Source organism: Mycena indigotica (assembly GCF_014461135.1).
Source record: "Mycena indigotica strain 171206Taipei chromosome Unknown Mind.scaff0001, whole genome shotgun sequence".
Classification (NCBI taxonomy): Eukaryota; Fungi; Basidiomycota; class Agaricomycetes; order Agaricales; family Mycenaceae; genus Mycena; species Mycena indigotica.
In genome coordinates this window covers 3554220-3578484 of record NW_023503000.1, presented here as the reverse complement: position 1 = coordinate 3578484, position 24265 = coordinate 3554220, and the positions used below count along the sequence as shown (strand labels likewise).

At 51.3% G+C, this 24265-nt stretch overlaps 8 protein-coding genes across 8 annotated transcripts; 3 read left to right on the top strand and 5 right to left on the bottom strand.

Annotated features, from left to right (window-relative positions):
- Positions 1-1013: 1013 nt before the first annotated feature.
- On the bottom strand, positions 1014-1819 carry MIND_00102500 (putative glycolipid transfer protein; the record flags this gene model as incomplete). Its single annotated transcript, XM_037357973.1, has 5 exons — positions 1014-1202; positions 1256-1510; positions 1559-1617; positions 1664-1745; positions 1793-1819. 5 exons carry the CDS (start codon positions 1817-1819, stop codon positions 1014-1016), a joined length of 612 nt encoding a protein of 203 aa, XP_037225883.1.
- Positions 1820-1901: 82 nt separating this feature from the next.
- MIND_00102400 (GAF domain-containing protein) lies at positions 1902-2725 on the top strand (the record flags this gene model as incomplete). Its single annotated transcript, XM_037357972.1, has 5 exons — positions 1902-1951; positions 2000-2078; positions 2134-2230; positions 2281-2624; positions 2675-2725. The coding sequence occupies exons 1-5, from the start codon at positions 1917-1919 to the stop codon at positions 2723-2725; spliced, it is 606 nt and encodes a 201-aa protein (XP_037225882.1). The 5' UTR covers positions 1902-1916.
- A 356-nt stretch (positions 2726-3081) lies between these two features.
- MIND_00102300 (Chloride channel protein) lies at positions 3082-4236 on the bottom strand (the record flags this gene model as incomplete). Its single annotated transcript, XM_037357971.1, has 1 exon — positions 3082-4236. One exon carries the CDS (start codon positions 4234-4236, stop codon positions 3082-3084), a length of 1155 nt encoding a protein of 384 aa, XP_037225881.1.
- Positions 4237-5467: 1231 nt separating this feature from the next.
- On the bottom strand, positions 5468-5936 carry MIND_00102200 (uncharacterized protein; the record flags this gene model as incomplete). Its single annotated transcript, XM_037357970.1, has 4 exons — positions 5785-5936; positions 5644-5727; positions 5577-5591; positions 5468-5531 (listed from the first exon to the last, which is right to left on the bottom strand). Exons 1-4 carry the CDS (start codon positions 5862-5864, stop codon positions 5468-5470), a joined length of 243 nt encoding a protein of 80 aa, XP_037225880.1. The 5' UTR covers positions 5865-5936.
- A 963-nt stretch (positions 5937-6899) lies between these two features.
- MIND_00102100 (uncharacterized protein) lies at positions 6900-7879 on the bottom strand (the record flags this gene model as incomplete). Its single annotated transcript, XM_037357969.1, has 7 exons — positions 7783-7879; positions 7620-7731; positions 7489-7566; positions 7403-7439; positions 7279-7357; positions 7050-7226; positions 6900-6997 (listed from the first exon to the last, which is right to left on the bottom strand). Exons 1-7 carry the CDS (start codon positions 7862-7864, stop codon positions 6900-6902), a joined length of 663 nt encoding a protein of 220 aa, XP_037225879.1. The 5' UTR covers positions 7865-7879.
- Positions 7880-7924: 45 nt separating this feature from the next.
- On the top strand, positions 7925-8868 carry MIND_00102000 (uncharacterized protein; the record flags this gene model as incomplete). Its single annotated transcript, XM_037357968.1, has 6 exons — positions 7925-7965; positions 8010-8061; positions 8112-8196; positions 8244-8408; positions 8461-8686; positions 8739-8868. The coding sequence occupies 6 exons, from the start codon at positions 7925-7927 to the stop codon at positions 8866-8868; spliced, it is 699 nt and encodes a 232-aa protein (XP_037225878.1).
- Positions 8869-8941: 73 nt separating this feature from the next.
- Positions 8942-11039, top strand: MIND_00101900 (RNI-like protein; the record flags this gene model as incomplete). The annotated part of the gene is made up of 8 exons (XM_037357967.1): positions 8942-8992; positions 9037-9159; positions 9209-9243; positions 9287-9449; positions 9497-9682; positions 9736-9833; positions 9884-9951; positions 10000-11039. 8 exons carry the CDS (start codon positions 8942-8944, stop codon positions 11037-11039), a joined length of 1764 nt encoding a protein of 587 aa, XP_037225877.1.
- A 15-nt stretch (positions 11040-11054) lies between these two features.
- Positions 11055-12252, bottom strand: MIND_00101800 (RNase-PH domain-containing protein; the record flags this gene model as incomplete). The annotated part of the gene is made up of 4 exons (XM_037357966.1): positions 11936-12252; positions 11258-11879; positions 11105-11208; positions 11055-11058 (listed from the first exon to the last, which is right to left on the bottom strand). The coding sequence occupies exons 1-4, from the start codon at positions 12217-12219 to the stop codon at positions 11055-11057; spliced, it is 1014 nt and encodes a 337-aa protein (XP_037225876.1). The 5' UTR covers positions 12220-12252.
- Between the last annotated feature and the right edge of the window lie 12013 nt (positions 12253-24265).

Genomic DNA, 24265 nt, shown 5'->3' with positions numbered 1-24265 from the left:
CGGCGAAAAGAGCGCATTACCCAGGCAAAGATGGTTGTAGGAGGCAGGCACGTCCCACCAGCTTGCAATTACCGCTGGGTCAACGGCCGTGCGCGGCACACGACCCAGATGTTGTTGCTCCAAGCCAATTACGTGCCAAGAGAACTGATGTCGATTTGCGTTCCAAGCCAATTGTTGGTTTAATTCGCGGATGAGAGACTTGTAACGAGCGTCGTTTGACCGTAGCCTAGGCCTCGACGCCTCGTCGTATGCTGCGATCGGCTTAGTTGCTCCAGATGTGGCCATAGGTTGTTTTGAACTATTCCAAAGCAGTATTCACAGTGCGAGACTGCGTGAGATGCCGCTTCCTCCGTTCAACATACTATGACATCACTCACAAAAAACACCAATGTTAACGTCCCGCCAAGATTGATCCTCGCAGAGATCGGGAGCACTGGCCAATACAACCAAGGCTTTTACAGGCTTTTACGCGGTTTCTCAAGGCCAAGGGCACTGCCAAGCTGGCGCCCACCGTTCCAAATGTAAAACACGACATCAAATCAAACCAATCGTGCGGAAGTTTCCTATGTTTCGCGTGTTCAAGGCGTAGCATTCAAACTGTATGCCGCAGAGTCGCAAGTTTAAGGCCTACTGGCGAATAACGCTTCGGCTTTGGAGCATTATAGGTTCCAGTGATGAAAGAGGGGATGAAAATCAGGTCTAGGGGATGAAGGACGAGTTGCCAAGCCGAAGAAGGACGGGAGGTGTGACCAGACGACTGTTGAGGACCCCATTTTCTTTTCTTTCAGTAATGAAGCTTAACGCCGTAGCAGTGGGCGTTGCTTATTAGCGGCTTGGTGAAGATGGGAAAGGGTGACGGGCGTTACGTGTCTGAGGCACGTGCACAATTTGCTTCAACGCCTGCATCCAGAAATGGAAATATTTAACGACAACCAAATCGCGGACATATACAGTTTAATCCATTGGACGATGCTTAAATCTTGATAATTATTGTACAAAACTCGCATGCACGTTTACAGCCCTTTGGCGTAGTTCCCTACTTCGTAGAAACTCTCCATCCTAGTGACGATGTTGGCCAGAGCCGCAAGCCACTTGTCGAGCTCCTCATTGACTTTGTCTTGCGATGCCGCCGGGCCACCTGCAGGATCAGCCGCGAGCTTCGCGTAGAAGTCGGCACGGTAGGGGCACGCTTTCATCGCGACCTGTTAGATAATTGGATTCAGTAGAGACATTTACGAATGGAAAGGGAACGCACCGCGAAAACACCCTTGACAACGAAGTTGTGGAATTTCTTGAGTGTACCCTCGTACGATTTAGTGAACGCCGCGGAAAGTTCTTCAGTTTTGTTCTGTTGTGCGTTCTGAAGGGCTTTGCAGGTGAAAGAGAGGCCGCGCAACAGCCAGAGGAGACCTTCAGTTGCGGTCCGCTTCTTCTCGCCCTTCTCGTTCTCGACCAGCTTCTCTAAAGTACCAGACAGAGTGGGGGCAGCCTCATACCGTGCCCTGAGTTTCTATAAGATGATTCAGATAGCAATAGTGAAACGGGTGGCGGAACGGACGGCGATGTTACCCTTGAGATCGCTCTGGACAACAGAGAATGCTGCAGATCCAAGGAGATCTGGAACGTAGTTAACTTTCATCGACACAGTGGCATCCTGAGGCACCGAAAAGACCAACGAGACCGTCGGATGCTTCAAGGAATTCAAGAGTATTAACACCGTCTGTCAGGTCGACATCGGCAAATGACTGGTAGTGGATGAATAGACTTTGAGCATGGGTTTTCTTCGACACACCTTGACTGTCTCAAGATAAGGGGCCATGGTGGTAGGAAAGAGAGAGAATGAATGAACACGAGGGCAGGAGCAACCGCCGGTTGTCACTGACGGCGATCAACCGACAACTTTGCACTCAACCATCATGCCTCATGCTGACTCTGCACTCGTACCGGAATCGTATGTTGCCTGCAAGCTCCTGGCAGCGCTATGACCCTCAACCGAAAGTATCACGTCCAAGTCTGACTTCTGGGCGCATGTCTATTCTCAGCTGGATGCTCTCCTCGATGGCCAGCACGGAAACTGGGTAAAGCCTACACATTCAGTCATCAGCCAATTGACTCTTACCGCCGCGTCTGAAGGTCACCAATCTGTCCAACGCGGCTTCCTTGATATACAACTCGTTGCTGGCGTTTCATAGCCATTTCGGAGACGGAGAGCGCGCTGTAAACTGGTGTGGTATGTGTCCAATCCCATATCACTTCTCATATATCCAACTCTCACCACAGGCTTTTATCTCGATTCCCCATTATTCCCATCTCCTCAACGCGGCGGAACCGAAAGTCGACCATCTTCCCAGCTACTCTTGGGTCCCTTCAACGGCCGCCCAGCTTGTCAATACATAAATACGACCCCGGGTAAATCCCGAGGAGTGTGCGCGGACGCCTTCCTCCAGCAACAAACCGTGCTGGTCGACGATGTCGAATCATACCCGGGCCACATTGCTTGCGATGGCGCAACCCGCAGCGAAATCGTCTGCCCACTTATCCTTCCCGGGCCCTCAGCTGGGCGTGTCCTGGGCGTTCTAGATTTAGACTGCCTTGCCCCAGCGGGTTTCGATGCCGATGACAAGGTACCATCTCTCCCCCCCATTTCTGCCGTGGGATGATTCATTGCTTTCAGTTGGGCCTCGAGAAAATCGCAGAACTGCTTGTTAATAGCTGCAACTGGTGATACACGCCCGGCAACAAAGCCTGTAGATAGCATAAGCAGACCTGAAAAGTAACATATAATAATCCGTCCAGATCGATACGGTTAGGGTTGAGGTTTGGTTGACAACCATTCTTGACATATCAGTTCATCGTAGTGTCCCGCTACACCTTGGGTCGATGTGTTGTCGGCCATGACTTCAGGCTGCAGCTGACGTTATTCAATTAGTGGCAGCTACAAACTAAGTACTGGCTTAATTTATGAGGTCATTGGAAGTATTCCATGCTCAAAATTTTGCCACTTTTTCGATGGTCGTGGAATCAGCATTTGACTGAACATAGACATGAGTATCTCTATTGTGGAAGGTCAGTGTGAGTTGTTCACGCTGGATCAAAGGTGCGGAACAACGCCGTGAGTTTGGTGGCTGCCCCCTCCCCGAAAAACGTGTCCAAATTATCTGCAGATTCTTGTCCGGCCTCATTCCCGCGCTCTCGCATTATGGCTTCATATGTCTCTAACGGCTGTCCCTCAACCAATACATTAGCAAGGTCAGCAGCGTCTACCATGGCCATGTTGACTCCGGCGCCTGCGAAAGGACTCATTAGATGAGCAGCATCGCCCAAAAGAACAACGTTGTCGGTCTGGGCTCGCGGTTTGGAGTCGTGCGGCAGCGCGTATATTGGGCGAATTACGGGATTCTTGCTGACGCGGATGAATTGGCGCAGTGATTCGTCCCAGCTTGCAAAGTGCGCGAGCATAAGGCGAATCTTCTCCTCTGGAGTTTCGGCCAAGGCAACATCTGACGTGCGAGCCCAGTTTTCGGGAACTCGTATGGCAGAATAGACCGTCAACACATTGTTTGAGCTCATCTGTGCCATAATGCACTTGCCTCCACCCATAGCAATGATCGAGCCTTCTCCGACAAGCTGGGAGAGTGCGGGATGCGACTTGATGTCAATCTTAGTATCGAGGAACGTGACACCGGAATATGTGGGTAGGACTCCGGGCCACACAAGGGGGCGAATGCTAGACCAGGCACCATCCGCCCCGACGACAATGTCGAAGCCACCTTCTGATTTTCCAGAGGTAAATTGAACCGAGTATTTGCCTGTTACATGGTCTCGTTTGGCCGCGACTGCTTTGTGTCCCCATTGAACCGTTCCAGGCCGGAGAGAGTCCAGGATCATAGAGCGCAGTTGACCTCTGTCTATTTCTGGGTTGTACATATCTTTGTCGCTGCCTTTGTCCTCATAATAGATCCTGGCCGTGTCGTCGAATATTTTCAACGCCCCGCCAGCCGGACGGCAAAGCTTGAGAAACTGGGCGTGAAGAGCTGCATCGTGCAAGGCGCGTTGACCAGATTCCCGCTTGAGATCAAGAGAGCCGCCGAGGGTCGCACGAAGAGAGGCATTGGCCTCAGCTTCGAAGAGCGAGAAGGTAAGGGAGGCCGATTGGCGCAATTGAAGAATGCGAGCAAGAGTCAGGCCGCCAATACCTCCGCCGACTATGGCGACACGAGTGAGAGAAGGGGGCATTGGTCCAGTTATGGGTTTGTCCACAAACTTATACTGCTCGGCTATTCTTGTTCCCCAATACGACTTGTGAACGCACGAAACTGCGGCATGAATTGATCAGTTGCTGCAGGTTGCTGCCTGTTCAGGCCGAAAACATATCATCAGCGCACTGACAGTCGCGCAGTCCAGAAGACTGCGCAGCCCGGTTGCGGAGCGTGAGTGCTTGGCCACTAACAAGGAAAGTCTGCGGAAAACCAAACTTGAAGTTTGGATGTAAGTATACTTGTAAGTGCCATCAGTATGTAAGAGCGTCACAAGACGCTCTTAGACTCAATCCAACCACTCGTACTGTGCCACTAAATTGAAAGAAGAGAATATATCTCTCATCTTTTTTCTACCTCAAAAACTTGGTTCTCGTAGAATTCATCGCCACGCAGACAAGTCCCTCGTGATGCTCGTCAACGAGAGAATCTGTGCATAACGCCATCCAAAGAATCATCATCACTGCTTCCATCGTTCTGACATCGTTCTCAGTCTGGGAATCCAGCCTGGGTCATCGTTAGACGACGCATCCTACGTCAGAATCCATCGAAAGGCCCTCAAATTTTTCAACGTCACACTGGCCGTTGATGGATGCAGAGGGAACAAACTCGAGGATCGTCGTCAACCATATACATGGCGGGTAGGCAGGGGTAGGCGCTCCGCGTTTTTCAGCATATCTCTGGCATGGAGCCGCCGGACGTCAAATTTGGTCAGGCAACTCCACAGCCGAAATTTGCTGCCTTGCGTATTTCCAAATGTTGGTGTAAGCTTGGGGACGGTTTACAGTGTTGTTACACAGTGGTCAGAGACAGAACAGTGCTTCAAAGTTCACGTTGGTCGCAGCACTTCTTCCCATAGCAGATTTGAATCCGAGTCCAAGACTAATACCGCCATAGACTGCGAGGGCAAATCGTTGACATGATCGGCATCCACCTTCGAAGACTCTGTTGTTTTCTGTATTGCTAGGACGTAACACACACAATTATGAGGCGTGTTTTCGCTGTTTGTGGACTGTAAACAGCAGTACGACAAGACTAGAGACCGAGACTTTTAAGCAATCTGTGCACCGTGGGGTGGCGTTGTTGCTCTGCTTCCTCGAACATTGTTTTCGGGTCCTCCGAGTCTGCCTGAATTGAAACTTTCCCGAATCAACGGTGCATTTAGGTATTGCTCCGAATCGAAAACATCTAAGACTACCAGCAAGGCAGAGTTAAGAATCCTCCTCTGCCGCAGCGGCCTTTATGCGGGCGGCCTCTTTCATGCGGCGCAGGTAGCTGGGGCCGTTGAGTACATCAAACGCGACCAAGTTCACAACTCACTCGTCATATTGGCACCTAAACAGTTGTGTTAGTGGCAGACTTTGGACTGAATAATATAATTGCGCACTTTTCATAGGCATGCCTCTCGTGGTCGCACTCCCAAGGCATATACAGCGTCTTCCTACGGCAGATGTTCAATGGTATGACCAGACTATGGTGGCGCGTCGTTAGGGAAGGCGGAGCACATTAATAGAGAGCTTTAGCTCACGCAGAGCAGCCATCTCGCCACTGTAGCGGCACTCGGTTAGCTTTGAGCTCTTCCTGCGAGGCCGTTGTCGACGAAGGCATGTCAGTGAGTGTCACGCGTGACCATGCTGACAAACTTGAATGATCCGAGTTTTCGACTATTGGATCCCCAGTCAGGGCTAGATACCTATGCTGTGGGCTATGCTGTGGGCCTCACTGATTCTTGCACAGAAACCCTTTGTTTCTGTGCAAGAATCAGTGAGCTATAAATTGCCACTTTCAATAGCGCAGAAACTAGCACTGATAGGCGTAGTTTCTATGGCCATTTCGGGTTAGAAGAAAGAAGGGGTTTTGTTGGAGCTGATTTTTGTACATCTTTGTCCAAATTCTGAGTAGGTTTCTGCTCAATTAAAACTTTGCATTTAAGTTGGCCTAATTCTACTTCAGATTGGTCTAAAATCAATTACAGTTTCTGTTCAAGCTGATATTTTGCTTTTTCCGGTGTGATACTGCCGGGTCCGCGGGTCATGTGCTGATTCAGATAGCTCTGACCCCATATGGTTTTTTTTGCAGCCGGCCTACGGCCGGCAGGATCAAACACGACCAAGCATGATGTGACATGCTGTCAACCTCGTGACAACCTGCGACAAGTTGTGTTGCAATACACTGTAATGTTCCTCAGGAAATAGCTTCATGAGCACTTAACAAAACTGAAGGTCTAGTGTAAGATTCAGCACTATTTAAACTCCCCCCCTATTTTAAATTCTTGTGAAAAAACAAGAATTCACACCACTATTGTCAAATTGAATGTGAATGAGTGAATGAATCTCTTAGAAATTTTATGCTATGGGACAGGTATGCTATCTAAACTATTCCTCTAATTTTCAGGCCAGACTATGAAGAAATGAAGCTGAAATGCACCAGAGGAGATTTCAATCATTGACTCCTTCCCAAATGGGAAGGTGTGACGATTCAGATAGGTATCTGCCCACACTACTAGTAACTAGCCCCAGTCGGCTAGATACCTATGCCAGTCAGAGGCATCTAGCCTGGAGACAATTCTCTTGAGCTGATGTCTGGGTATTATTTATTTTGGTCTAGCAAAAACAGCAGTCCGTGGATTATTTTGAGCAGCAATTATTGTACAAATGGAGAGACGATAGCGCTCGCTGTGGAAGAAACAAGGGACTCGGTAACAGAAAAGTCCTTGGCGTTGCTGACCATGAGAAGTCCAACTGAGGCATGTGAGTATCTTGTTAGTGAGAGGATGCATAGCCCATGACATACCAATGAGACCAAATAGACCCATAATACTGCCAAAGACCTCGACAATGAGAATCTTGACAAACAAACTAGGGTCGGCAGCGTCCGCGAGTGCGGCGGTGGAGCCAGTAATACCTACACAAATACCACAGAGCAAGTTGCATGCGCCAACCGTAAGACCACCCCAGAAGAGGGCGAATCCTCAAAAGGGACGCGTCAAAAACCGATGAAATGGATAAACAGACAATCCTACCTGTGAAGTAGTTTTCGCGTGTGTAGAGATGTGTCTCGGGTACCGCAGTCATCTTCGACGAGAATATTATCCCGATGATCTATGAACTTTGAGCCCGAACTAGCGGAGAGCAAACAAGACCTACCACTCCATAGATTGCGACGACTTCACAGAAGATGATGCTGGACAATGGTAAGTAGGCAAGTAGAGCTCAAAAAGGGTTAGACGCACCTAACAAGATTCTTTGTGCCAATTCGTGGCGCACGTACTCCACCACCTAGGATAGACGAGCCAGTTATGAAGATACCCCTACAGAACGCGACCTGAGTTTTTGACCAATCTTGAGACAATGGCTTAGGCACCATCCAGCCCCAAGAACACTCAAACCAATGCAGAGGCCTATTCCTGTTGCACCCCACGCGAAAGGGCTCGACTCCTCAAGGAAGCGGCCAACATTGAAAGCTTCGCCAGAGCCTGCAAAGCGGAGTTAGACTGCTAGTGTCGCTGTGCATACGGAAAGCAAACCAGTGAACAGCAAATAGAGGGCAATGGATATAACAAGGAACGTCGGGAGGCCGAAGCGGTAATATGTGGCCAAATAGCCCATGACGGTTGCGCCGACGTTAGTTGTCACACAAGTCACAGACTTGGGTGCAACGTCGATGGCATGTACCATCTTCTGAAAGGTCTTCATGAGCACCTTACGCGGTTAGTCTCGGTCTGAACTTCTCTTCATGTCTGAATATATGCAGGAAGGAAGAATTCTCTGTCATTATTATCGGGCTTGACGGTGCTGGCAAGACGGTTTGTGATTGAATTCAAGTTTTTGCAGCGACTTGAATAACAACATCTAGACTCTTTTGGAGAAGATAAAGACACTCTACAATGAGACTCCTGGACTCACGCCAGACAAGATTGGACCTACAGTTGGACAAAACAGTAGGCTGACATCACGACATACGAATGAAGCTCAGACAATACCCCAGCGGGAACTGTAACACTTCCTTCAACTATTCTCCAGTTCTGGGACCTCGGTGGCCAGCGAGGTATCCGCAACATCTGGCATCGATACTACGACGATTGTCATGCTGTCGCGTTCGTCGTTGACGCGGAGGACAAAGAAAGGCTCAGCGAAGGTTGGGAGGTCTTCGGTTCGTGTTTTCCTCGATTTATTTACGGCTACATTCCTGACATCGTGGCTAGAAACTGTACTGTCTGCACCTCAGATCCTCAACGTGCCGCTTCTGCTGATTGCCAACAAGCAAGACTCTCCCAACGCTCTTTCCGTAGAAGAGATACGACAGGACTACGAGGATTGGCACCAACGCAAAATCGAAAACGCGCGAAGAGGCGCACAGTATGAGCGCGAGAATGATCGTAGAGACCGAATCGCTAGCTTGGATGTTATGGGCATTAGCGCAATTGAAGGGTATGTGTCGGTTTACTTTAAATGTCCACTGTTCTCACTTATTTACTTCCAGAACTGGCGTCAAAGCTGCTGTTGATTGGCTTTTCATTCGCGTACAGAACAGTAGAAGGTCGGTAACTGTTGCTTTCTTTACTTGCTGCTTACAATCTGGCAGGGATCCACAGAAAGGCATCGGTCGATAGAATTATAGTTTTGCTTTCTAAATACAGATCTTGTTGTGACGTTGTGACGTTACGCGCTTAATTAGCAACCACCATGGCGCGAAATGTACGCGGACCGATGTCTGCGCTCACAGATTTCCTCCAGGTACATTGGCAAGCATTTTTCACGCCAGTTTTCACGCGAAATAGAGCACCGGTATTACCCCAACCACCATAGCGCGGCGAGCAGCAACCCGTGCGGCAGAGAATGCAGAACAACCTGAAGCAGGTCCGAGCAACCCTCGTCGCGGTCGCGCGCAAGAGGACCACCAGGTCAGTCAATCCAACCGCGAATACTCCTCACTTCTTCATGGTGGCATAGGAGGAATATGACTCGGACAACCTTGACGAACCTGAGTCTCCGAAGAAGAAGAAGCCAAAGCTGTCCAAAGCAGCGGAGGCGAAAGCAAAAAGCCGCCGCAAAAAAGAAGAAGAAGAAAGGAGAACACGACGATTCAGACGACGAGTATACCGCGCTGTCCAAGACAGCCTATGCGCCAACGAACAAACCCGCTGTTGGTAGCTTTGAAAATTGTGCGACTTGCGAAAAGCAATTCACTGTCGTGCGTGCCTTCCATATTTTCCGATGCCTTCCTCACTCCTTGGGTAGACCAAATATACCATGGCGGCGATGCCTGGCCCGGGTTTTCTCTGTCATCCTTGCGCGAAAGCCTCTGGTGCTGATCCATTTAAAAAGCCGGCATCACCTCGCAAGCGCAAAGCCCCGGCTGAAAAGCGTACTGTTGTACATATCCAGCAGCGCAGCTTCCCCACCCTTGTCTCCTTGTGTATTGACGCAAGTCGTCTCAGTCTCATTGTTTGAAATTTGGGAATTGATCAGGACTCTAGGTAATTGCGCGTCATATTGATGATGTCGAAGCTTTTGGGGATATTGGCTCGCTGAATCTAGAAGCGATCGCGAGGGCACTGTCAAAAAATCGTCGTTTGTGAGTGTCCATCGCATAAGCATAATCCTCGGCTCCTTACATTCATGTAGGACCACCGAAAACGCCCCGTTATTCTATAATATAGAAAACACCAACTTGGCATTTTATGACGCTACGAGTAATGGTTCCATTGATTGCCTTAGTCCTCTCTCAGAAGTCATTTTAGACCTTTCCCCAGATGCCTTTGTTGCACTGGGAAACCTAAATCCGAACCTCACTCGCTTGCGACTTGATTTCTGTGGCCCACTCAACGACGAAGCCATCCTCTCCTGGAACAGGACCATGCCATCCCTGGTTTCACTGGAGCTTTTTGGCCCCTTCCTTGTCCGAGAAGCGGCTTGGATCTCGTTTTTCCAAGCACATACGAACATGGTCTCCTTTCTTATCACTCAGAGTCCCCGTTTCTCGCTCGCTTGTCTCCAAGCATTGATCGACGCTTCTGGCTCGACCATAAGTCAACTCCGTTTACGAGAAGTGGGATTATTATCGGCAGCCTTCGCTGAGCGCATAGCAGGACTTTCTAAATTGACATACCTCGACGTTGGCGAACCTTCAGAATCGCTTTCTGACGACAATGTTGTCCAACTCCTCGAAGGCATCGGTAGTGGACTAACGCATCTTGATCTCTCAGGCCACATCGAGCTCACGGACGAAGTTCTTTCTCGTGGACTCATCCCCAATACTCCCCACTTGACATCATTGGCTATGGCTAATGTTCCCCTGCTGTCGGATATCGGCACCGCCGACTTTTTCAATTCGTCTAATCAAAATGGCGACGAGACTTCTGGCCTCATCCTGCTTGACCTTAGCCGGAATCATCTGCTCAAAGGGGCGGCCTTGACAGCACTCATCCAACACTCGAAGAAGACAATACAAGAACTCAATATCAACGGATGGAAAGACGTGGATGTATCGGCGGAGGAAATGGTGGTTGGAAAGAGGTCCACGAAATCCGAAGACGTGGAAATGCTCCCCACGGAGCCAGCGCTTCCTCTTTTGGCCCACCTGGAGAAAGTCAAAAAACTTGACCTGGGCTGGTGTCGCGGGGTAGATGATTTCGTGGTTAAAAGCATTCTTGAGGGCTGTGAAGCACTCGAAGAGCTCAAAGTCTGGGGCTGCAATCGGGTTGAAGGCAAATGGGAGTCATCAATGCAGCGGAAACGTGGGGTCAAGGTGTACGGAATCGAGAGCCAGACGGGTTCTTGAATATCATGAACACAACTAACTGGAGGAGAATAAGTAGAGATGAAATATCACTCAAGGCCGCTTACCGACGAGCAAAATTCGCTCGAGCTTTCTCACCTCGCCGAATGTTTTCTTCCTTCAGTTTACCGTTCAATGCGTCCCACAACTTTTTTGCGTGTTTTTCCCCAATCTAAAAAAACACTTGAATAATGCTCTTCACGTGCAAACTGGTCACCAACCGCAATTAACGCTCGTAATTGCTCAAGTTCTAGCTCTCCCGTTCCAAGAGTGCGCATTGCGTGTAAGTTAGGTGGGGTTGCTGATTGGAACGAAAAAGCAAGTAATAGTCGCATGGGGGTGGCTGCTTCTTCTTGTAGTGCGGCATCGAGATAGTGGACAGAGGTCGGCGTTGGAACATTGAGGGTGACGGACACAGGCCAGCGGTTCTGCCCATCCAATTGCTCGCCCTCGTCCCATGTATCAACCAGCTCGAAATCCACATCACGAGCCATAGATCGCGTATCGAAACCGCTTTCAGGAGCAGAGTCTACCTCCATATCGCCTAGTTTGCCGCTCTTTTTCAAGCCAGACGGCGCCTTATACTGAACACCACGGGTTCGAGGTACTTTGCAGTCGCAAAGAGCAGCCCGAGCGGCCATAAACAGCGCATCATAGATGTTTCCCGCATCGGAAAGAACAACGCAGTCAAGATTCAGCACCCACGATTTTTTCCCGGGAAGTATTGTTAGGTTAGATGGGTGTAGTGAGCGATGTGCGAGAGTCTGGTGGAGAACCGTTGTTAGATCAGCTTGGAGATCGTCGAGGGCGGATGGAAGGACGTGGGGGTATGCAGCAGGTGAGCTAGCTTGTTTTAAGTGATTAGTCTGTCTGGCTCTTGGGTATAACTTTTCACCCACCAAGAAACGCTGCAGACTACTCGGCCGCCCTCAACACCTTCCTGTCCTGACCCGATATTCTCCACTTCTAGTTTCGCGGCAGCAAGCACCTCTGTTCCTCCACCACCGTTGTGTAAGCTTTTTCCGATGTTAACATGAGCGGAGCCATTGGCAAGCGGCGCGACCCCGGTTTCGAGACTGACTGAACGAAACTCGTGGAGAGCGCGTCCATCTGCGCGTAATGGCGGTTCAGACAGCAGCCCAGTGTGAATGTAGGACGCCTCCGATTTCGATATGGATGCCATCGAGCGCGTTGACCAAAGGAAACTGAAGTCAGAAAGTCACGCGGGTCACAATGATTATCTAAATTTTGGGAGGGTTCACAGCAGGTACAAAGAGGATGATAGCGCGTAGACGACGAGGCCAGTGCCCTACTATCCTGTGCGGAATATACTTGAATTCCCGTTTACCAAGAACTCGCGATCGTAGCTTCCATGAACTGAGACCCCTTCGGATTTGATTGAAACGTTCTACACTAGCTGCTGGCCAAGTGGCCATCTTAAACACCTTGCTTTAAGGTATGATTATGTATTTTTAATAACTTGATTTGTTTTTTTAATCACATTTTTATTCCCCAGGCAAATACACTACAGCTACAAAGGCATAGTGCTTGTGAGAGCAGCTATACATATCAATCTGCCTGGCAAAGCCTTTGTGTTTTGGGGGGTAATTAGACGTGGTGTCTTTGGATTGGTTTTGCAATCTAGCCATTGCTAGGAGTGCCAGCTTTCTGAGTTGCAGAGGTTTCTTGCTGTCTTTCTCCTCTCTGCTGTGATCCAACCTATCTATGATTATCATTGCCTATGACTTCCTTGTTGTCTGGAAGGTCTGGCTCCAGCTCTTCTTCCTAGTTGGGGAGGGTGACCTCTCAGGCTTTCTGTTTATGTCTCATCTTTGTATATGCTCCTGATTCCTCTAGAAACCCTGTGTTCCCAGAATCTGAGGGAGTGCAATGTCATATGATTGTTTTTGGAGCATGTGTTGGTACTTGTTGTATCTGGGGCATTCATGTAGGATATGTGTTATGTTTGTATTACTGTACTATTTCGATTAATTGTCCGCAGCATGTAACATGTAATGCGAACTGTCCACTGGACAAGGTGTCCGGATTACCATAAAGGCAAGTTCAGCACCAGCCGGAACGAAAAATTGCCTTTTTAGGCCTGGATTTGATGGCAAATCGGATTTGAACGTGTAACGGCGGCCGCAGGTATCCGCACTGGGACTACGTGTCCCGCATAACGCAGACAATTAATCGAAATAGTACAGTAGTTTTCTGCTTAAGGGCAACAAATGCTCATCTGGAATGAAGCAATTATAAAACTTGCCTAAGTACCTATGTCCTGTCTGACATTGGACTAGCTGTTTGAATACCTCTTGTGTGCCTTCAAGTGTTTTGAAGTGTTTTTTAAGCAAAGATGGGATTTGGTCTGCAATTCTGAATCCACCTGCCTTTGCAGCGGCCAGTGACTTTCTATTCTATTTTCTACCCTCTCTCTGCACTCTTGCCTTTGCATGCCTGATTTCATTGGCTCTAGATCTTGTTCCTCCTATCTCCATTCCAAGCTTACTTAGCTCTCTCCTTTGCTAGCTTGGTATTGGTGCTTGTGGTTTCCCAAAAGAATTAAGTAAAACTCTCCCAAAAAGGAAAGAGAAAAGTAAGATAATGCCTTTGTTATATAGTGTACTATTTTAATTATTTCATCATCCTCTCATAGTGCATAATATATTTGTTATTGTAAGGGCAACCTTGCGAGGCTCGAAATCAGAGTCCTGAGCAGAGGGGGAATCCTTAGAGAACAAGCCAAGGAGCCCTCTGCCCAGGTGCACTACTATATACCAGTGACCGGAGTAATGATAGAGTGACTGCATAGTGACGGATGACGGATGGGAGAAGTCAGGCATCGCTAATGGACCCTAGGTGAGTGTCGAGTAGCCCTTGAAGCTCTGGAGAGGCAGGTTTGGGACCGTGATGCCAAGGGAGGGGCCCAGGCATCCCTAGAAGGCCTAAGAAGGGCTTCGGGAGGTCCAGGCTGCCTCTGGGCGTCTCCGCTTGTGACCGTGACCGTGACAACCGGAATCGGAATCGGAATCGGAATCGACTCCGGGTGTGTGACCGTGACGTGACGGCCGGAAACGGAGAGGGAAGGCGTGGAGCGGAAAGGGAAGAAGTCTGGTCTAGCCCAAGGGCCGGGGAGTGTCGAAGAGGACCAATGGGAATGGCGGCCAGCCATGACCACCTGGAGGGTAGCGACAGGGTCACTCGGAGACGTCCCCGGACGTCTCCAGAGAGGTGGAGGTGTGAGGGCGTGCAGCCTGGGGCGCTGCAGTAGGCACGAGCCTTAACGGCAGTAGGCCTCACCCAGGGGAAGGCCCGATGACGGGGGCCGTGGTGGCGGAGTGGAGAGCGGGAGCCATGGCAAGGCTCAGCCATCCGAACATAAGCCCGAACGCTGACATGGGTTGGGGACACCCAAGAGGTCCAGCAGGTAGAGATCGTAGGGAGACCTTGATAAGTGACAGCCCAGAGAGGCTAGAAGGCCATAGGCTCAAGGTCTCGGAGGGAAGTGGTGCGTCCACATCCGGAGGGGTCTCCGATGGCATTAGTGATCCCTGATGGTGACTCCGCCAGGCGGAGAGACTCCCGGAAAGGGGTGGCCAGGGAAGTCGAAGACTGGGGATCACTGGATGTGGGATGTGGTGCGGGCAGTGGAGGGAGAGCGTCAGGGTGCGGAGACGCGGAGACACGAGCGGAGACGCGGAGACGCGAGCGGAGACGCGGCGCTTGATGGGATCAAGTGACGGCATCAGGGTTTCCCCTGACAGTTATGCCTTCCCCACTAGGGAACTTGACTGCCACTATCAGTAGAAAAATTGCCTATGAGGGCTCTGTCTAGGATAAAGTTTTGCTAGACTCATATAACTAATAAAAAAAAATTGTTGGGCTTAGCCCTATGGGATATAATAAAGTGTTTAGAATTAAATTAGTACAGTACTGCTTTTATATATTTTGTTGACAGGTGTCTGGCTTTGGGTCGGGCCATCCAAGGCTTCTCCTAAGAAACAAGCACCTGGAACAGAACAGACGAATTATTGGGCCTACAAGCTAAGCAAGCGGGGTCAAGGTCCAGCTGAAAGGGCCTGTTATGGTGGTCCCTTGTTGGTGTAGGTGTGAGTGTTGAGTTGTAATTGGAACATTTGTCTTAGAAAGTTTTGAGCTGCTGTAGTGAATATACTTATACCACTTGACAATGTGACTTTGCCAGTTTACCATAGCAGTAAACAGGATATATATTTCACTCTTTATTTAACTTGTTAAAACAGGTGGGCAGGGATGAATAAGGGAAATATATGTATTTGGAGGTCAAAGAGAAGAGAGAGATGGTTACAGGACTCAAGGTCTGTAAAGCCTATATATGGCATGTATAGGTGCAATAATGATTAGTAGTAAGGGGAAATATAAGTCAGGAAATCACTTATGCACAGCTCTATCTCTAACATAACTCTGAGATATTGTACAGTATAATAAATAATATATGATGCTGGCCTCACTTGTTGTATTAGGGAGAGAGTATGTAAGTTCTGTAGCTAATCAATCAACTCATTTACTACTGTATACTTCCACATTATAGGCTGCAACAGATTGAGAAGCATTAAATATCACTGGCTTATATCACAGTTTTGATCTAACTTAATGATTCACTAGCTGAATCATGTTGGCAAGTCCAATTAGTTGATTTTTTACAGGAATGTCATGTAATTAATCAGTCATGTAAATTATCTCTGTGGGGGAAGATGGCTCTATAATGTAGAATAATAATATAGAAGCATTCTTGAATTTTTTCCGGATTTTTCCACCTATTATTGTATTATTGAGAACAAAATGCAAGCTAAACACATAAGAACAATTGCAGTAACATATTGTGACATCATCAAATCAATCAAAAACTTTGACATTGCCATCACATCACGAGGAATTCCACAATTAGGCGGTGGAACTGAGTTGTCCTGGTTGTGGTTTCTGGTCAAACGATGGTGGCTGTGTTGTCTACAAATCTGTATTGAGTGCGCCGACAAACAACCCTGCCAACTCTCCATTGTACTCTAAACCCTCGCAGTAGATTACATAGTTATTCCCTGTTTGATCGCAACATCTGATGATGAGTCATCCAAATGACAAATATTTTCACCGAGGTTTCATCGAGAATTTGAGGTTTTTGGACCCAGTCCGTTCGGGTAGTGTTTGCATATGTTTGGCTGCAGCCTCATCAACTCATCATGATGTTGGCGAATTGTGACCTGGTGGGGACCTTGCTTAAAGCAAGGTGAACTTGATCAATATTGGGCCGTTTGGTGGGGTCATCTTGGGTCATGTCTTTGAGAAGTGGCTCCATAAACTCAAATCCTTTCCGTCCGTAAAACTATTCGCGACGGTACTCCCTTTTGAGGGGTTCGTTATGTGACGCAAATGATCATATCTAATAGCTTGCTTACCTGGGTAAACTCCGCACGAATGAGATTCCCGATATAATATATATCTAGGACCCGGGAAGCTCCACCAAAGAGTGATTCAAAAAATTTCCGGATTTTGGCCTCAAAAACCTATTTTTTTGGGCCCCAAAAACCCATTTTTGAAGAGGGATCGTGACATGTCACTATGTGACACTTGCTAAAAATGCTAGTTCTTGCAGGCAAGAGGTGGCAGATTCGTCAGAGCTGCCAACAGACTAAAAACGTAAGATTGATCAACAATGACAGATGTTGCCGAATTTGGTCGTTGCCCGGTGATGCGGTCGGCGACAACTTTGCATAAGTAAAAAGAGATAGCGTACAGCAAGAGTACAGTTGTCTACTATATGTAATATACCAAGCAGGGAACTTTAGGTTGAGGCTCGTTGACTCTCTCTTGTGGTTTCATCGTTGTGTTTATCCACACCGAGGGGTGAGACTCCGTGAGAGGGGGATTGACGAATGAGGTGATGATACTGGTCATACAGAAGCCCGGCGGTGGCGCTGGCTCAGCAGCGCTGTAAGGGCAACCCTGGAGACTCCGACGAAAGCCTAGCAGGGGAGGATCCAAAGCGTGAATAAAAGCTACGGGAAATACACGGAGGGACCGACCTAGCAGGGGAGGATCCAAAGAGAAGAAACTCTAAGGGTCCGCCTGCTAGGGCGCCAACTATATACTGGTCGTCCGTAACTGCCGACGTAGAGCGCAGAAGGCCTGAGCGGCGTCGCAGGCTCTGTCCCAAGGTGATCGTTGGGAGGGTCTTGACGGATCGGTGATTGTGCGGGCGAAGGAGGCCGTGGACGATGGTCGGGGTGGGTCGGAGCGTCCGAGGGGGCGCGGTCGGATGCGCCTCGGATGCGTTCGGAGGGTCCGAAGGAGGCCGGGCGGGGGTTCCCCTGACATCACCCCCCTTTGAATGCGGCGTCCCGACGCATAATACGGAAGGGCAGCGAGTCGAAGGTTGCTGAGGCGATGTGCCGTGGTTTACCCGGGTATCTCCGATAGAAGTCCGCAATCTTGTCTGGCGCAAAGACACGGTCGAACCGAACCCACGTCGTGTGGAAGCATCGTAGCCTTTCCACCTGACGAAATAGTTAAGACGCTTATACCTTATCCTGGCATCCAAGATTTCCTCGACTTCCCATTCGGGAACTCCGTCCTCTAGTTCGGGGCGGTTCGTCGTAGCCGGGTCGTCCGTCGAAGGGGTCGTCCTGAGCGGGCTCGAGCTTAACAACGGGGAAGACGGGGTGGAGCTTGGAGTAACGCGGGGGAGGTCTAGCTTGTAGGCACCTTTGCTAACCTCTCTGCGAGCACCTTGAACGGTCCAAGGCGCTTGTGGGAGAACTTCTCGGAGGGCCGAGTCGTTCTAATGTCAGAGGCGTCCAACCAAACCTTATCACCAACTTGAATCTTCGGAGCGTCCGAACGTTTCCGATCGTAGTACCGTTTATACTCGTCTTTGGCTTTAACGAGTGCGGCCTTTGCCTCGGAGACGCCGTTAGCTATCCGATCGCGAAACTCGTTTACCGACTCCAACTCTGAGCGGGCGCCTGGCTCGAAACCCATTCGGGAAGCCGGCCAGTGTCCGTCATAAAGGGTACCTGTTGAGTGGAGGAGTGAACGTGGTTGTTATAGGCGAACTCAGCGGCAGGGATAAGCTCGTCCCAGTCGTCTTGTTGGTAGTTGGTGAAGATCCGGATGTACTGCTCGAGCTCTTGGTTAACGCGCTCGGTTTGTCCGTCGGTTTGCGGGTGGTAAGCCGTGGAGGTAGCCGGTTTGACGCCAATTAAGCGCCAGAGTTCGCGCGTGAAGTCAGCGATGAACTGCGAGCCACGGTCCGAAATGTACTTCTCGGGGGTTCCGTGGTGCCTCCAGACGTTCCGATAGTACAAGCGGGCAGCTCCGACCGCGTCTATTGTCGTATGGCACTCAGTGAAGTGGGCGCGCTTTCCGAGGGCGGCCGACCACTACCATAACCGCGTCATACCCATGGGCCTCGGGCAGCTCGACAATGAAGTCTACAGTGACAGTGTGCCAACGTTCGGGCGGGACTTGGTCGGATGGAGCTCTCCATGCGGAAGCCTTCGGAGGGCCTTCGTGCGGCGGCATAAGTCGCAGGTCGCGACGTAGCGTCCGATATGGCGAGACATCTGCGGCCACCAGTAGTTGCGCGAAACCAACTCTAAGGTCTTGAACCGCCCGGCGTGTCCGGGCGACTCGCGTATCGTGGCAGAGCTCGATGATGCGCCTCCTTAGGTCCTTGTCTTTAGGGACTACAACCTTGCCGCGGAAGTACAGGAGGTCGCCGGAGACGGCCCACTCGTCCGAACGTGATGAGCGGGGGCCCCGAACTTGACCTCGGACCTTCAAGAGTTGCCGGGCCGCAAGCGACGGGGCTCCTCTAGGTCAGGCTCACCGGATAGCGCTTCCTTGATGTCGCGGACAAGTTCGGAGCCAGGCCCAGAGACGGTGACGGCCTCAAGCGCGAAACGTGGAACAGTTCGGGGCGTAAGAGGGTGACATCCGAGTTGTCGTCGGAGATACCGTGGTCGGGCCGGGCGGGAGAGAGCATCGGGACGGCCCATCTGGCGACCTGGGACGTGGTGCAGCGTAAAGTCAAACCTGGAAAGGTACAACGACCATCGGGCTTGCCGACGGTTAAGGTGCTGTGCCTTTCGGAAATACTCCAAATTCTTATGGTCAGTCCAGATCTCGACCGGATGCGGGCGCCCTCGAGGAAATGCCGATACTCCTCGAGTGCGCGGGATGATCGCGAGCATCTCCTTGTCGTGAATCTCGTAGTTGCGCTGGACATCATTTAAGCTTTTGGAATAGAACGCTACAGGGTGCCACTTCCCGTCCGGGGCGGATTGTTGTGAAAGAACCGCCCCCGTCGCATAATCTGAGCTGTCTGCTTCAAGTCGGAAAGGCCGGGAGTCGTCCGGGATCGCTAAGACGGGCTCTGAGACGACCGCGTCTTTGATAGCTTGAAAGGCGGCGGCTTCGGGCGTCTCCCCAGGTCCATTTCTGGTCTTTCTTGGTGAGCGAAGAGGGGTTGCGCTAGGGCCGAGAAATCCCGAATGAACCTGCGGTAGAAATTAGCAAACCCCAGGAACTGCTGGACGTCCTTCTTGTTCTCGGGCGGAGGCCATGCGGAGACTCCGGCAACCTTAACGGGATCCATTTCGACGTGGTTGTGAGAGATGATAACCCCCAGGTACTCGATTGACGATTTCTCGAAGTCGCACTTCTCCTTGCGAAGGTACAGCTTGTGCATTCGGAGTCGCCGAAGGACTTCGCGGACGATCTCGCGGTGCTTACGGAGGTCCGAATGCGCGATAAGGATATCGTCGAGGTAGATCATGACGCCTCCTGAGAGAATGAGATCCTGGAAAATGTCATTCATCATCGTTTGGAAAGTCGCGGGGAGTTCGTCAGGCCAAAATACATCACCAAAGGTTCGAACAACCCTCGGTTGGTCCGAAAGGCCGCCTTCCACTCGTCTCCTTCTTTAATCCGGACGTTATTAAAGCCCCAGCGAACGCCGAGTTTGGTGAAGTAACGGGCGCCCTTAAGCCTGTTGATAAGGTCATTAATCAACGGGAGGGGGTACCGGTTCTTAATCGTCATTGCGTTGAGGGCGCGGTAGTCCTGGACAAACCAAGTCCTCCGTCCTTTTTCTTAACGAAGAAGACGGGGAAGCCATCGGAGATTTCGAAGGGCGGATACGGCCTGTGGCAAGTCCCTCCTCGATGAACTCGTCAAGTTCGCGCTGTTCAAGGGGGGAGATCGGATACACCTTGCAATTAGCGGGCTTCGCGTCGGGGACGAAGTTCGATAGCGTGGTCCCAAGCCCTCCGCTCTGGTAACGTGTCGAAGGACTCCTTGTCAAAGACGTCTTGGAACTCCTTGGCCCAGTCCGGAATCTCCGAAGGCGGGGGGGCCAGTTACGGGCGAAGGCCTCTGCAAGGCGTTGGGACACGGTGCTCCCAGCGCGAATCTCCTCGATTGGGCGAAAGGAGGTGTAGAAGATGCGGTCGCCGTCTTCAAGATGCTCGTCGTCGTCAAGGTCTGGTGAGCGCTCCGGAGGGTCCGAAGGAGCTCCGAGTTCGTCGTCGGCATCGTCTGGGCCAGCGATATCGATAGCGCAAACGGTGGGGAAGGCGCCCGCAAGTAAGCGCGATTTAAGGAGTCGGAGGCGGCGAACCTCAGCGCTCGGTCCGTTCCTCGTCGGGCAGGTGGAGCAGCTTCGGGGGCAGCGGCTCATTTTCACCTCCTTTGTTTCCCAGTTGATCTCGGGGTTATGCTTTTGAGCCAGGAGTACCCGAGTATCAAGTCCTGTTTCCCAAGGTGGGTTACAGCCAGCTGAACGCGTTCGAAGTGTCCGTTGTATCGTAGGACCAGGTCCGCGATTTGGCGAATAGACCCAGCATCATTGGGGGTGCCGTCGACATTGTAGACCGGTATGGGTACTGAGAGATTTCGGACTGGCACGTTGTTTCGGTTGACGTATTCTGTGTCGATAAAGTCCGGGTGGCTCCGCAGTCGACCAGACCCGAGAGGGAGAGCTTGAGCGCGTTCGCAGTGGACTCAAGTTCAAGGGGGAGGTGCAGCGAGTTAACGCCAGGAGCGGCAGAGATGGTATAACTGCCAGGTAGCTTTTTCTCCCAGGCAAGTCGGCGTATCCGAACGGGGGGCTTCGGAGGGGGCAGGGGGTGCGTCTTTCGTTTCAGGCTCGTTGTAAGGCAAGGGAGTTGATTCATCATACAAACAAGTGAAACGATTTATGGACGCGAACGAGGGCACACCAGTCACTCGTCGCGGGGACAAAATCCTCTGCCGGAGCCTCCGAATGCGCTTCTGCTAAGGCCGCGGTGTCGGACAACCGCCAAAAGTAGCTCTCCTAGCATCTCATCGCCAAGTTGCTGGATCACCTCGTCGAGGATGTCCATATGGCGAACATCGGCGGGGAGCGGACAGTCCCGAGCCAAGTGATTGGGGTCGCCGCATCTGAAGCAGGCTCGACGAGGGGCCCCGAGCCCTAGTACGATCCAACTCCATAGGGACGGGAGCCGGAGGTACCGGGACGGGGCGCGGGCCGCGGGTGGCGCAGGTGCGGCCACCGGGCGGATGGGGAAACGGAGTTGCCGAACGAGTGATGGGGAAGGCGCCGCGGGAGCTCCCGGCGGTCCAGCGGGTAGCCGTTCCCTTAATGAGCTTCGCCGCACCAGGGCTTCATATTGTCGGAAAGCCCGAGTGCGCCAGCCTAGATAGTCACGGAGGTCTGGGGGTCGCTCAAGAGGTGATGCCGTTGTTGATCAAGGGGTCAAGTCCGTGGCGGTACTTGGTTACCTTAACCAACGCGTCTTCGAAGCCAGCGAGGTCCATCAAGTCCTCGAAGTCGTCGGTATATCCGTAGACATCCCGCGTTCCCATGTGATAACCCGCGCTTCCAACTTAGCGAGCGCGAGGTCCTGTTCGTTCTCTCCCCGACGAACCGAAGGCGAAACTCGGAGAGGAACTGGCTCCACCGAGGGAAGGGGAAGGGGTTTTTGCTCCCATGACGCTCTGCCCATTGCTGAGCAGGTCCCTCCGCCATATAGGACATGGCGTAGCGGACGGCCTTTTCTTCGCTCGGCTCTCCGTTAACTACGGAGGGCCTCCGGGGCAAGCCGAGCGTAGGTTTTGACCGCGTATAGGAAAGGCGCGGCCGCGTTTGCGATCTCCGTTAAACGCAAACGGGGGTTGGTCGTAAGACCAGTTTTGAGGCGACAGTAATGTCACCAAACAACGCGTCCCGTCGGGGGCATTCGGAGATGCCAGGGCGGTTCGGGAGCTGCCGGAGGTGGTGCGGCAGCGGAAGCCTGGGAAGCAAGGTGGGTGAGGAGATTGGTGAGGTTGTCTAGTTTCGCCTCAAGTGCGTCCATGCGCGTCAGCGTCCGGAGCAGCTCCGGTAGACATAGCGGGCGTAAAGACGACAAGAGCAGAGGAGGAGGGGTCAAGTGGCAGGGGCGGTGACGAGGGGGGGTACGGACTCGTACTCCGAGCCTGAGTCAGCGCCAAACCTGGCAATCTTGACCGGTTAATCCCGTAGAGAGTTTCTTCTGCTGTAAGGGCAACCCTGGAGACTCCGACGAAAGCCTAGCAGGGAGGATCCAAAGCGTGAATAAAAGCTACGGGAAATACACGGAGGGACCGACCTAGCAGGGGAGGATCCAAAGAGAAGAAACTCTAAGGGTCCGCCTGCTAGGGCGCCAACTATATACTGGTCGTCCGTAACTGCCGACGTAGAGCGCAGAAGGCCTGAGCGGCGTCGCAGGCTCTGTCCCCAGGTGATCGTTGGGAGGGTCTTGACGGATCGGTGATTGTGCGGGCGAAGGAGGCCGTGGACGATGGTCGGGGTGGGTCGGAGCGTCCGAGGGGGCGCCGGTCGGATGCGCCTCGGATGCGTTCGGAGGGTCCGAAGGAGGCCGAAGCGGGGGTTCCCCTGACAAGCGCAGCAACAAGCCCTTGTTTAAGTTGTTGTTCGCGACTCGGTCGAGGAAAGAAAGACAGAATCGCCGCTCAGGCTGTCACTTACCGGTGATGCAGCCGATGACAGTTCCCAAATCTGGGGGGGGGTCGAGGCACGTGTGGTTGTCTGTTGGCAGATCTGACGAATCTGCCACCTCTTGCTTGCAGGTGTCAAACAGTGGCTTGCGCCGCTTTTACCTTTGAACTAACACTCTTTGGGGTGATTTCCCTCTCAAAAGGCATCTGGTACTTGGTGAGATGTGTCAGTCTAAAACTTTCCTGCAAAACTCCCCAGGGCCTGAAAAACCCATATTTTGAGGAAGGTTTTCAGAATTTTTGTCTCAAAAACCCATATTTTGGACAAGGAAATCGTGATTTTTGGGCCTCAAAAACCCAAATTTTTGAATCACCCTTGGGTGGAGCTTCCCGGGTCCTATATATCTGTGGCGAATAGATCTGCCCGATACTGCTCGTCGATGTTGTGTTCTGGCGCACTCTTGTCCCCGCCCATAATGATGTCCTCCGAAATGGGACCAGCGGCCAATTGCTCCGGTGTGTACTGTCGCGACAGTCCAAAGTCGATAAAATAGTACTTGACAGGATGGTGAGTGCGGGAAGAGTGTTTGGCACGACCCGAGTTATCTGGTTTTGCGGTTCTGGTGCAAGGCATATGGGCTGATTATTATTATTATTATGGGGGTAGAGTGGTCCCCCATCCATCATGATGTTGTTCGGGTTGCAATCTCTTCAATATGGGTAAGTAGAGCCAAAGGCTCTTTCGACGAATCACGCACCGATGCGCGACACCGTGATGATGCATAAATTGCAGACCCTTTCGTTTTGCGCATCAACTCAGAAATCCCAAGTGCAGAAAACACATCAGTAAAAGTGCACAAAAGTCTTTCAGGTCTTTCTGGTCTTTGGGAAAGACCTGAAAGATCTAAAAGACCTCAGGTCTTATTTAAGCAGCGTCCTGGTCTTAGAAAAGACTTGATGTCTTTCCTAAAGACCCCCAAAGACTAAGGCCCTGCTCGGTGGCTCCGGGTACTGAGCCGTACCCAGCCAAAATTGTTCCGTATGGAAACGGGGGCGTATGGGATTGTTACCGTAACCAGATTTGCGTTCGGTGACAACTGGCCGGTGGTACCAAGCCCTTCGCCACTCTTTTCCTTCCCCTTCCCTTCCCTTCCTCGCCACCCAGAACGCTCGCCACTCCTCACCACATGACCGAGCCTGCCGAGCCAGCTGTCAAGAAGAAATCCGAGCGC